This window comes from Bombus terrestris, chromosome 10 (assembly GCF_910591885.1).
Source record: "Bombus terrestris chromosome 10, iyBomTerr1.2, whole genome shotgun sequence".
Lineage (NCBI taxonomy): Eukaryota > Metazoa > Arthropoda > Insecta > Hymenoptera > Apidae > Bombus > Bombus terrestris.
Genome location: NC_063278.1, coordinates 2,954,491 through 2,968,457, shown reverse-complemented (window position 1 = coordinate 2,968,457; position 13,967 = coordinate 2,954,491). Strand labels below are relative to the sequence as shown.

The 13,967-nt window shown below is 35.0% G+C and overlaps 2 protein-coding genes across 3 annotated transcripts; both read right to left on the bottom strand.

Moving 5' to 3' along the window:
• Positions 1-62: 62 nt before the first annotated feature.
• Positions 63-9,145, bottom strand: LOC100649849 (phosphotriesterase-related protein). Of its 2 annotated transcripts, none has more exons than XM_020865027.2 (8): positions 8,972-9,145; positions 3,520-3,625; positions 2,987-3,146; positions 2,605-2,795; positions 1,736-1,888; positions 1,278-1,442; positions 846-1,066; positions 63-308 (listed from the first exon to the last, which is right to left on the bottom strand). In XM_020865027.2, exons 2-8 carry the CDS (start codon positions 3,548-3,550, stop codon positions 177-179), a joined length of 1,053 nt encoding a protein of 350 aa, XP_020720686.2. In that variant the 5' UTR covers positions 3,551-3,625; positions 8,972-9,145; the 3' UTR covers positions 63-176. The 2 variants fall into 2 exon arrangements, with proteins under 2 accessions (XP_020720686.2, XP_003398469.2); XM_003398421.4 differs by lacking the exon at positions 8,972-9,145 and adding an exon at positions 3,698-3,987.
• LOC100649419 (cell division cycle protein 27 homolog) lies at positions 4,505-13,820 on the bottom strand. Its single transcript, XM_003398417.4, has 13 exons — positions 13,661-13,820; positions 13,056-13,131; positions 12,825-12,972; positions 12,377-12,757; positions 11,991-12,315; positions 11,714-11,902; positions 11,343-11,589; positions 11,055-11,235; positions 10,753-10,978; positions 10,501-10,628; positions 10,083-10,404; positions 9,855-10,002; positions 4,505-9,740 (listed from the first exon to the last, which is right to left on the bottom strand). Exons 1-13 carry the CDS (start codon positions 13,682-13,684, stop codon positions 9,613-9,615), a joined length of 2,523 nt encoding a protein of 840 aa, XP_003398465.1. The 5' UTR covers positions 13,685-13,820; the 3' UTR covers positions 4,505-9,612.
• Between the last annotated feature and the right edge of the window lie 147 nt (positions 13,821-13,967).

Sequence of the window (13,967 nt, the reverse complement as noted above, 5' to 3'; positions counted from 1 at the left end):
TGCAAGCTGTTTAAACGTTGAACTGTTTTGTAAATTCCGACCGTTTTAATAAAAAGTCAGTCTTATCGCAAACGTGTATGCACAATATGACGTTTATTTGAAATATAATTTTTTAGAAATATACAAATATTCTTTCGCCTTAATTCTGATTTCGTGATACCTCTCGCTGGAAGCCTTCAAGACGTCAGCCAAGTTCTTGGATTGTGAATAGTTATCGTGTCGATTTCATCGGAAGTGTAATTCTTCAGCTCCATTCTTGGCACGATGTTGTTCAAAATATAAGAAAATCCGTGCCCACCAAATTTCATCTTCGTTTGAAAATGAAAGCGCGATATATTTCATTAGAACAGTCAGGATGGGTTTTTTCGTATTTCTTTTCTTCTATCATATCGTTAATAGATAGACCGCGTACGTTTGTGCATCGTTTGGAAATTTAAAGGTTTCAAGGTTTAAATCGGATAAGATTTAAATTGGAATTCGAGATTCTATTATGTGAATATACAGGATGGTTCAGTTACAGGTGTCAGAAAATTTAAAGGATGACTCTTGAAGTCGAAATAAGATGAAAATCAAGAGTAAAAAAATTGCGTTTTCGGCTTTGTTTTTTAATTATTGACGATTAAAAATCGGCCAAAATATGCCTGCACGCGAGCAAACCTCCTTACACGAACGCAAGGGGCTCGGCCTAAGCAGCGGGGCGTACAGCATGTAAAATACACATGGTACATAAAGTATCCAAAGCATACCGATTGTCATATTTAGCTTCAGTTTCATTTATAAGACCATGAATTTGCACAAACGTCCGCAGTCTCGTGATTCATTCAGTACAATGTCTAAGTACGTACTAATCTGTGTTTCGTGTGAATGTCGTGACTCAAGAGTACACGATGCAGCTTCTGTTCATGTCGAAAATAATTCACATTATCGATCCGCTGCGCGTCAGAAATCATATCCACCTGTGGATTTAGCTGATAAAAGGAACTTTCGTATCCGAAAAGATCGAACTGGCAGTAACAATCCACTTCATCGGCGAACTCCAGAAGGTCCTCCGGGATCAGTATAGTTCCTGTCGATTTACGAATCGTGTTAACCAGGTAATAAGAACAAAACAATCGGTAATTGTGCCACGTTATGCACGAAATTGAAGATTTATATCGATAAAACAGTTGGTAACTTCTCGTTGTCGCGATTTAGAATTCCGCTAATTCTACAGGACTCGGTCCACCTTGACCTAACGTAACATATATACAGCATATATAGCATACGATTACACGTACGATCGAGATGAGAGAGAATCGCCTTTTTCGCATTGCCGCCAGCTTCTTGGTAAATTCTCATTATCTCCAAGGGTGCCGCAGAATCCCTTCCAGGATGAAAGCTGACGGGGCACTTCAATTGTTCCTGGACCTCGCCGGTTGCTTGGATAGACCGTTTCTCGAAAGCTACGTGAGAAATTCAAATACGATTCGTAGGATTAACCAGAAGTATTCGACTTCGCTCATACAAAAGCTCATACAGAAAGATTTAGGGTACGGTGTTCGAGACGCGGAGATCATTTAAGACCAGAAACATACGAGTGCCTATGAAATACCTCGTGTACAAATTAATTTCACGTAATAAAAGATATTTTCGCAAGCTACAAAGATTATAAAAGAGATCGTGTAATATTAATCGTATAAAATTGAACTACGAATTTGTGGACATCTCGGAGTGACATTCAACGCAAGATACGTACGCGTAATTGGCCAAATGCTCCCAACTTCTCCTATGAATCCTGCTTTTACATCAGGATACTCCTCGCAACCAATAGTCATCTCTTTCAGTATTATATTGTACATGTTTTCCTTCGACAGATCCTCGTTATTTTGAGTTGCGCCAATGTAATAACCTTTCAGCAAAATTAGATAGGAAATAAATTCGACAGTGTAATAAAACGAACACGAGATTTAGCTGACCTCTCGTTACGTCTACCGTAGAAAGTTGCTCCTCTTACGTACATGAACGTCCAACGATAAAACGATAAATGTAAATAGCAGGGACACGCGTTAGGGACACAGCCTCCGGATTAATAATCGATCATCGGAATTACATAAAACGCGTTTGTTAGCGCGCGAAAGCTGGCATAAAAATTTCAGCTCCACCGAAACGATGTTTGGATTTTGATGTCGAATCAACGCGTAGTAGTCGTTGGAATGCGAATCCAAAGGAACAGCTGACACGCAGCCAGCTAAATCACCGCCACCCTCGAGCAACACCTGTTGATTCGTACCGGTAACGCGTTAACCAGTTAGCTGTTGCGATCTCTTCGAAAATATGCGTCGCGTATTTAAAACGTGTTGCAACGAGTAAGCGGTGACGAGTGTACTCGTCAAACACAGCTAATTGGCCAACGAGTGAAAGGTAGCTCGGCATACGATCGATGTTCCGAGTCACTGTATATCCTGCTATCTTGGCAAAGTAGCTATTCACGTACGTATAGGGAAATTTGTCTCGAATGATCTTTTAAATTAATCAAAATCAAGATGCGCCCTCGCACGTTCGTATTCGACCGAATATTTCACGGACGAATCAGGTATTCATCGATTGATCGCGAAAATATGTTACCAGTTCCGGCGATGACGTTAATTCCAGTCACTTGGCTGACTTTCCTCATGAATGGAATGTTGCGTTGCAAGCCATGATTACTATTCTCCACGATAGTACCGCCGCCAAATTCTTTGTACAATTTTACATCCTCCAGAACAGCGTCCTCTGTGCACGTATCGTTGTATATTAAATTATACGGGCTACTGTAACTGTAGAAAGAAAAGCAAATCGTTGTAACCGCTGCCTATGTTCGTTTAAATCAATACCATAGCTATGATCTGTCGCTTTTCGTAGAACGTAGGTAAAGGAATGAACGAAACTTCGATAGAAATTCCTGTTTAATTAAATAAAAATGTAACTTTCCGCTGTTTGAATTTCCAGCTTCGTTTATTGCACTTACGGGTACTGTTTCAACACTCCGACGTTTTGAAGCTCGATTTTCCCATCGAGAAACCGTTTCAAATGATCTGGCGGCCGTATGTAAAACATTTCGTAGTTCATCGATAGATGTTCGTGCGTAAGGGTCCTCCCAAGCTGGTTCGCATTTCTCTTTCCAAGAACTTGAGAAAGAAGAATAGTCGAATAACGCGATTGTAACGCGCACGATAACTTAACGACAAACGTAAACGAGTAGGCGAATGAGAATGTAAAAATTACGAGCTACTACTTATGAACTTATAGATAATCATCCTCTACGATTTTTATTTTACAATTTCGCGTCAACTCACATGATTAAATAGCTTCTAATATACATGCATAGTCGATCTTTTAAATTTTAGTCCTTTTACCATCAAACTTGTTATCGGTATCAGACAAAGGAATTTATTATTGGTAAGAAGTTGCAATTCGTAGCGAATTAAATTTCGCCAATAACGTTAATTCGATTGGACAAAAGAGCTCCGAAAATAAAAGCAAGTAGGTTGTATACTTTACCAGTTTCTACGGAACTGGACGCGTGCGCCATGCCTTACGCGATTATGTACCAGTTTTCCTCCGTATTCGGATTTTCAAAAATCACAAAGAGACCACCGAACAATTTCTGCAGACACAAAGTAAGCGAAAGGATAATTAATCGGTGTTTGTACGGTATAACGTAACGAAGGTATCGTACATCTGAACGATCTTATTTTTCCGTTTGCAATTAAGTTGTTGAGATTTCTGCGAACAGAAACGCTGGAAAACGTCCAATTCCTTGCCCTACTTGTCGCGCACTAACGTTTTATGTTTACATACGTTGTAACACTAATAAGTTACGTAATAAAAATACGATCAACACGCGTACTTCGACAAGGTCTTGGGCGAGTCTTTGTTTATCGAATAATCGGATAGATCAAATAAATTTATTTCGATGAAATTAAATGGCCAGCAGAAGGATTATCTTTTGAAAGAGATTCGCTGTTTCGCAACAATTAGAAATCTTTGAGAGATGCGCGAAGAAAATCTGATCAAACGATAGCCTTTTTACCGTAACGAGGTCAGACGCGAACATTTTTTATCTGAGACAAAAATAACAAATGAGGAAATATTTGCAGATTGAAGGTCACAGTGGCATAAGTCAAGTATCCGAGAATTTAGACTTACTTCAACCTTCAGAATTACTTTTTAAATAGAAACAAATAAACGCGTTATGGTACGTAATTAACGAATTTCGTTCGTATCGGATTTTTCCGCATTTCGTTGAATGAAATTAAAACCATAAAAATATTGAATTCCAAGGTTCGTTCAACGTCTTATGGTCTAAATAAAGAGGATTAATTACAAGCTTTCTTATTGTTATCATTCGTTTTATCCAAACATTTACATTAATAATATTCGTTACATACTTTGGATTACTTTAATAAATTATATCTCAAAATATAATAAACAATTTGACTAATTATTTAGGTAGAGCTACCGTTTTCAGAATTCCTACTGCCACTTTAGTTTCAATTATTTTAATTAATTAATTTTTTACATATACATTATCTCTATAAGACAGAATCGTTATTTTTATACAATAATGTAATTTCCAGTATTTCCGCACTCGCAACACATAGAATCATAGTTCGTTATTATCATTATAAAAGAAAAAATTCAATCGATATTCTCGTAAGATCCTTGTCTAACTTATAATAACGGATAAATACATTTTAAAAATTTCCGAGCGGACAGACTTTGCTCTTTACGTACGAGCAATGATATCTTAGAGAATTTGACTAATAATAATCGATAAAAAATTTTCTGCTAAATGATTCAACCGATATCACATAATTATATATAAACAGTGTTCGCTCGTTCGATATTAAAATTCATATTTGTTTGTCAAATTGTTTCTCGTATCATTTCCACGGATGAAGCCGAAGAAAAGGAACAAGGCTACGAATAAGTTTACACATATTTATAACTTCGTTCCTTCTCCGAACAGAAGCCTCGGTTTTGACAAATTTTATTTGCAAAACTAACTGGTCGATCGTAGAGTAATTCTTCGATAAAACGCAGTAATATCGAGTGAACTAAAACTAGCGAAATTTTCGAAACGCAGAATCGTACGATCGGACCGGGGATATTTATGCAAATTCATATTCTCGTCATTGGCAAATTCTTCGTGCCATATCGGTCTACGTCTCGCAAAAACTTCAGCGTTTTCAGTTAGTTTAATATCATCGCGTTTGGTCGAAAACTGATCGCCACGTCTAATATGAAAAAATTCTCAGAATACAGTGTTCGCATAAAAAAATGCAATTTTCTTTCCTTTTCCTGTTGAGAAACATAAAAATAGATGATCTTTGTCTAACAATGTCTTACGAATCGTTACAAACGAATTATTTGTTACTTTTATTCTAAGTATCCCTTTATTATTATTAGCCCCCATTTTACGATATCGGAGATTAGAAAGAAAGTAACGCTTTATACAAAGTGCAGGCCTTTATTTTGCACATACATCTTTCGTAACGAGTAACACGACAAAGTTCCTCGAAATTACTGCAACTTTCGCCTCTGTCGAACTGCTATTACAAGACTTGGATAGGCAAAGCAAAAACACACGGCGAAGAAATGAAACGTTTCGTAACGAGCCGTTTATACAATTTCGTAGAACGTTAATCCGTTTGTACGACGTTGTTACTTTCCTCTTTCTCTATTTCCCCCTCTTATCTGTACCTTACAACTAAAAAGCGTATCGATGAGTTGTAGGCAACAGTCGAGGATAAGTCAAAGGGAAGAAGCTTCGATTATTCATTCACTCGGACAGTCGTGTTACTTTCGTTTCATCGGGTATGCAGAGGAAAAAATCGTTTGAGAACGATAAACGAATAAATAAATAAAATGAAACGAAGAAAAAGAAAGAAGAAGAAAATTATCGTAATGAAAATCAAAATGATCAAGCGTATCTGAATTCGAAGCCGATAAAATTGTCGAATGATTTTCTTCAATTAAAGAGCTTGTCAGCCTCGTCGTAGAAATTCTCTTTGGTTGAATTACGCGCGCGATAATTTTGTATTATACTTACAAATCTCAACGTAATTCTTTTGCATCTCCCTCTTTACACAAAATAGAAAAAGAAATACATACATTACAAACTAACAAGAAAGAAAAGAAAAAACAGCCCGAGTTTCGTGTCTTTTTTCACGATGCTTCTGAACGCTATAAAATTCATCGTTTCTCAACTTTGTACAGGAATTATAAATCTAAGAATAAAACAGAAAATAAGAAATATACAGTCGTCTTCAGTCCACCGGGAATATTAATAAATCATTGTTCGAAACTACATTTACAAGGGAAATTCGACAAACGAATAAACGATAATTTGTAAAAGAACAAAAAAAAAAACAAGAAAAAAAAATGTGGGATGTGCTTAAATTGAAAAAATTAATGGGACGAGATGCCGCATCACATATACCTATGCTTATATATTATATATATACAGATTTCAGTCGGCAATTCGTCTATCCTTTTTCGTTATCTCTCTTTCCTTCGAATGTATACAATATAAAATGCTACGACCTTCTCGTGCAATTTTTCATGCAGCACATATCAGAAATCATTGTCGTCATTAGAATGCATACCTTTACGTAGAATCTGGTAACACAATAACGTATCGTTAACGCGCCTAATATACGGCACATATATTTTCTTATGAACATGAACACCAGATACCGTCGTGCATACCGTATCATATCGTGATAAAGGGATTCTTGTCGCATACAATTAAATAATATTCCGACAGATGAACACCACCGAAAAGTCTATGACATGTGTTTACGTATTAGATCACCCAACTTATTCCGAACAAAGTGATCGTTAGAAACACGTGTTTCCAACGCTCATCGAAGTATAAGAATCAATATAACATTTAACCGAGATAATATGAAGTTTGTGTGACACAAGGGAGAAACAAGTTGGATATGTTTAAGGCACACCAGAATTAAAAGTGATCGTTAACTACTGTACAGCAAAAAGTTCGTGATCGTATAACGTATACTTCATTCAGAACAATAACTGGGTCTGTCATTGGTAAATATATGACATAGACTTTCAGGATATTTTGATGAACACTCGCGAGTAGGGAAAAATGACTTCCGACTCGCTTATGGTCCTCAGAATCGTTTAGACCTACGCTCTTAGACTAAGAGATAGTACACGCGTGCCATCTCTAATTTCTCGTATTAAGATTATCGTAGCGCAAAAACTTTGAACGTTGTGGGAAGACTATCTTCAACGAATACGTAAACATAACTTAGATCTGCGATATGTATAATGGTAGAAATATAAAATGGAGACCTGACAAAATGGTAGCGTGCTTAAAGTATATTTACATTCTTTTCGGTATCTCGCGAGATTTCAGGCAATTAAGGCGTTCTTTGTAAAATCGATATTTTCACAATGAGCCGTAGTAAAAGGTTGAGTAACAATGAAATAAACACGACTCTCGCTTTAAAAAGGCGGAGACTAACGATTACAGATATAACGATGGAAATCGATCAAAGTCATTTATAATTTATTAAAAGATATAAAATGCCTATGGTAAAAAGATACCTATGCTAATGGAAGACTAGCAGCACTATCTTAACGCGAGACAAGGACAATACTCCGCACTGCATCGCAAACTATTGTACCACTACAAGAGAAATCATTCGCGAAGCTAGGATGGAAACTAACAGCCAAAACGTGTGTCGTGTGCCACAAACAATTATAGATTGGACAAAAATACAGGCGATTAACAACGAAACATAAGAAAGGACGACTGGCATCTGCGGAGAAACATGTACACTGAAGAAAAGTTATCTTTATCGATGAGAAACGGTTCAACTTGGATGGTCCACTCGTATGTTCGCACTATTATCGAGAAGAATTCGAAAAGAACCATTAAGAAAAATTTTCTGACCTGGCATCGGATTAAAAGGAAATCAGTTTTGTAGAAGGAAAAATGAATTGTACAATTTACCTGCAATTAATAAAAAGTCACATTGACAAGTATGCAGAATAAATTGCTAAACCAGAATATATGTTCCAGCAAGATAATGCTGCTGTGCTTACGGCAAAAGTTATTCAAGAATATTTTTCAAAGGAAAAAATTTCCGTTCTTCGATGGCCAGCGTGCTCCTCAAACCTCGAAATCATTGAGAACTGTTGCAGATTGCTATCACGAGCTACCTACACAGAAGGCAGACAATTCGAAGATTTGCACGATTCAAAATCCTGCAATAGAAAAGAATTGGAAAATATTTCCCAATGCACAATTAAAGTCTTGTATAAATCCTTATCAATCAAGATGACTGAAGTAATTGAGAACCATGGAGCCTCTGCACATCGTTAAAAACATCTATAACTATGTTATTTATATACTTTTGTATTTATAACTTATGTAATATGAAATATTAGTTTATATTTTTCAAGTGTGCTATCACCTTGTCTGTGTCCATTTTCGTATTTATACCAAGAGAACTCATTGATGTAATGTCAATCTAAGTAATGTTTAGATTAGATAGATAGTGGAAGGTAATCTTCATATAACATTCAAAGTTTTCACAGTACCATAATTATAATATGAGAAATTAAAGATGGCATGCGTGTTCTTTCTTTTTGTCTAGAATTATTATTACCCATTGCACAACAGTGCATTACATCGCGCACAAAACAATCTATCCATGATGAAACCAATTCCAAGATCAATCCAACGGTGATTACTTCACGACGAGAATTGCACGATCGTCCAATGACCACTAACATGGCCAAAAATATTCTTTTTATTGTTTGTTTGTTTTCATGATCACTAAATCAGCAACGGTAATTATATGAATAATAGTACTTGTAGCACTAATGGTGATAATATAGTAATAATAATTTACATTTACACTTTTCCATACTTATTTACTCAGTTAATTAATTATATTTCCTATCTACTTACGACATGCTTACGTTTACACTCGCTCATACTTCAACGCAATACAGTCTGTACTCAATCCTTAATGAAAATCATTAAACACTCGAACATATATATATGTATAAAAGTAAGACAAGCAATCGTAAAAAATATACAGTGAAACGCGTAATGTACAAGATCGATGAAATAGATATTGCTGAACCTCTCTCACGCTCCCTCCCTCTCTTTCTCTCTCTCTCCCCCTCCCTCTTTCTCGTGCTTTCCTCTTTTGTCTCTTTCTCTTTCATTCACTCACTCACTCGCAAGTGCGCGCGCGCGCACACACACACACACACACACATTCTCTCAAAAACTATCGATCATCCAAAAGTACCTTCTTTCCTTTCCGACAAATGTAATAAAAAATAAACGACTCAGAGAATAGCTTTTAGCTTACTTTTTAGCTTCTCAAAAAGACGTAGCACTATTAAAAGTCTACGGAAACGATATAAATATTAAAGATAATAATAGCACTGCTCAGACAAAATTGACGAGTGCACGCGAAAGTATGGATCCACAATGAGCTAAATTAGTTGAAAAATTGATCGTATCGATCAATACAAAAGTAAATGATGACGCGCAATAATGCTTCATTTTATAGCAATCTTGCACACAATAGGATATCTTCATAAACTATCGTCGCTATCATCGGCATGAGCTTCAACTGAGACATTTGCGGCGAGCCTCGCGGCACTTGCTTCTCTACTAGTATCAATCTCTTGTTCCATCGAATTACTCTGCATCTGCTGTTCGTCTATACGTATATGTGCACATAAATGATACCATAACACGTTAACAATATTAATAAGTTTTACGTAGTAAAGTTTCGTTTATGTAAAATTTATACGTTGAATATTATGCTAATTACCTGATTGAGTCGCTGGAGATTCTTCGTCTCCTTGACCTGGACCTAATATAGCTTCTTTCATTTGACTATTAACACCCTTTGGATCTAAGTCCGTCGCCCAACTAAAGTACATTAGTGCAAGATCGGTATTACCCAACTTTTTATGTACCTAACGGAAAAAAACAACTTAAATAAAAGAATATAAAATGTAATGACAAAAAAAAAAAAAAAAAACATAGCAATGCTTACTTTCCCTATTGAATAATAGACTAGAGATTCTTTGGGTACAATATTTTTTAATTCCTCAAATTCCCTAAGTGCTTCCGCATGCCGACCAATTGAGAAGTTGATACTTGCACGATGAAATTTGCATAACATATTATCAGGGTCATTTGCGATTGCAGTATTCAGAGTCTTTAAAGCTTCATCAGTTTTTTTCAGTGCATGTTGCACAACACCAATGTGACACATTATTGCCGAATTCTGTGGACTAATTTGTAAAGCACGTTGAAAATGCAATTCTGCTAGACTATATTGTTCCTGTTTAGAGAATATTGTCCCTAATCCAAACCTATAAAATAAGAAAAACAACATATGTAAAATAATACAATTATCTCGTTATAAAATATCTTGTAATTTCCTAAACAATCTCTTCAATTAAACTTACCATGCATTATAATGCCTAGGATCAAGTCTGATAGCGTTACGAAATGCAGTAATTGCCTTATCCAATTCTTCTGTAAGAACATACTCATGACCAAGCAGTGTGTAGGCATATGGAAAATTGGGATCTACCTATACATTTAAAAAATAAAACTTGCATCTCAATTATAACTGACAAATTTATCACTATATAAAAAAATGTAAAACGAAAATTAAAATCTCCGTCAATATTAAAGTGTACAAATAAACGACGTACTTGAATAGCTCTTTGAAAGAATTTAATTGCCGTTTCATGCTCAGTTTGTGCAGAAAACAGATTTCCTGTAGCACACCAAGCTGCTGGAGAATTACGATCTTCAGAAACAAGTTCTTGTGCTAGAGTAGACAGTTGCACTTCAGCATGTAAATGCCATAAAACTGTACTATAAATTTCCATAAGTTCAGTCCTTTGAGGTTCCAACTGCCTCACTTCAGCAAAATAACTACCAAAAAATAGTGAGTTAGAATTTCTTATCAACTATTTCAACTTTTTAATTTTACAGTTTAGTAGACACCAACCTAGCAGCTTTTTTATAATCTACCATTTCAAAATGTGCACGAGCTAACATAGATAATACCCATCCTGTATTATAATGTCGTGCTGGAAGAACACTTAATATTTCAACAGCTTGGGTACAATTAAATTGACTTAAATGTTGATATGCCTCTCCTAATTCTTGTAGCAATGACATTAAACCCTCTGAAGAAGAAATATATATATATATATACACGTATATATACATAATACATAAACTGTTGAGAAAAAATAATTTCTTCCAAAACGAAGTTATAATATTGATAACATACCAGCACATTGTTTCTGGAGTGTTACTGCACAGACATTAGTACTACCTTGATTGTTTAATGCATTTACACTAGCTACAGCTTTTTCTGATGTAATTGTTTCAGTTTTTTCTTTTTCATTTCGATTTCTCTCATTTAATTCATTAAAGTTAGCTTTATTTAAGTTAGTTTTTGAAAGTCTAGCTTTTGTTTTGCGAGACGGAGACTTTGGAGTTGCAAATTTATTTCTATTTGGAGATTTATTATTTTCCTAATAAAGAAAAAAATTATTTTGAGTATAGTTATAATACTATAACACTGAATGTAGTACCTACAATATCATACAATACCACACAATTAGGAACGAAAAATTATAATAAAACAAATAAATCTACCTTGACTGAATAGCTGTGACTGAAGAGCCTTGAGGAACGTCTAACATTGGTACCTTGCAGTGTTGGTGGAGCTGGTGTTGGAGTAGTAGGTGTAGCTGTTACGATATTAGCGTTATTACTTGTATTTCCAGATTGTGAAAATACCGGTTTCCCTTGCTGTAAAGGAGTTTCCTTCCTTGACATTAATTGCTGCAAGTTAAAATATTTTCTATATAATTTAGTATATTACAGCATATATATGCATTTATAAATCAATCAGTTGCAACTTAAATCTTACCCCTACGTGAGCCCTTAAACTGCTAACACGTTTTGCTAGACTTTTCTGATCATTAGCTTCTGTAAGAGTAGTATGTGAAGGTAAAACTGTTGGTTCGGGTGTATTGCTTTCCAATGGTAGAATACCAAAACTTGGAGTAAGGGGGCTCATTGTATTATTGAACATACTACGATACCGTGGAAGTTTAGCTCTTGGTGATATTGAAGGACAATTATTATAATGTGTAGGTAAACTTTGTGGACTTTCATCTACAGGAGAATATAATCGTATACCAGGTCCAACGCCATTAATTATAGTTGATGCCATTGTGATTTGTGCAGGGGTACTATAAAATACGAATAACATAATATAAAGTTATTTAAATACTTTAAAAATTGCATACTTACACAGTAGTCCCATTTGTAGGTGTACCATTTGAATTATTTGTAGGTACAATGAGATCAGATTCAGTTGCATAAATGGGAGTAGGTGTACTACCATGGCACATTGCAAAATTATCTAATTTATCTAACTGAAAAATTTTTGTAGGATCTACTACTTCACCAACATTACATAATTCCTCAAATGAATGCCAAAGAAATGGATTTAACTTCAAAGCCAATTTATGCGCATCATTTCCCTTTGCTGTACGCATCATCTTATAATAAATCTTTGCTATAATCTGAAGCGAGAAGCATGCATGTTCTCCAAATTGAGTTACTATTTCTTCCAGGTTTTTTAACTGTTTATAGTATCCCCCAATTATCACAGCTTCTGCTTCTGCATATCTGGTAATTAAAATATCAAATTATATAAATACATTAAAATAACAAAATAGAACAATTTAATACTTACTTCTCTAAATCATAACAACATTTGGCTAAAAGAAATCTGCATTGTGCAGAATTTGGAGCTTTCTTGGAAAGTAGTGCATAAGCTTGTCTAACTCGCCCTGATCTATAATAACATGTTGCCAAAAGAAATAAAGTTTCCTCTGAGTCAACTAAAATGACAATATAATATCGTAATTAAAAGATGTCAAGAGATAAATTGAATGTTATCAAAATTATAATTAAAAAACCTTACCTTCTGCACACAACCTTTCTGCTAAAAATATTGCATCTGGATAAGCATAATGATTTAAACAATGCCATATGGCCGCCTGTAATCATACATGTTAGAATATATTGACATAACACACAAATACACACAATGAAAAAAACATTTAATCATATTTTTACAAATACAAAAGTACATACATCATATTTGTTGTTAACTTCTAATACACAAAGTAACATGCTGACATTCATAAAAATTTATTGGTTTATGTACAAAATACAAAAAAATCATAAACGTCATAAAGGTTTGTACTTATTTATAGTCATATCCCCTCCCGTTTACGTCCATTTCGCAAAAGCAAACAACCCTAAAGAAGTTTACCCTCACATAAGAATATATTCAATATCAAATAAACTAGAATCTTGATAACCTGATTAATGGTAGAATATCGCGAAAGTAACGAAGCATCATAAAATATCGCACAGAATTTAAAATCAATTTTCTGTTGAATAACAAACATGCGTGTAAACGGTTTTCAATTTCTCATGTCAGTATCAATAAGTGTGGATGATGCGTCCAGATAGAAAATCGCACGTCACTGCCAGTTATTTCTCAAACTTAATCAATCTTACCTGCACTGGTTCCTGTACAATCATCGTTCACACGGCAGACTTGGTCATATAAGAATAATCTCGAACGTTTCAAGAAAATTTAATGAAGAAAATCCAAAGTCGAATGACTGGTGTGTATAAAAATTTCTTAGGAGTCCATCTTTGCTCCGATTCTTTTGAAGTGAACAACTAACTTCAGAACAAAGGTTTACCAACATTAGAAGAATGTCAATTCCATAAGGAATTAACAGTGTATTTATAGAAGAACTAAAGCTATCTTCAAGAGTTAAATACTTTCAACAGAAATTACTTTTTCTACAAATATAAA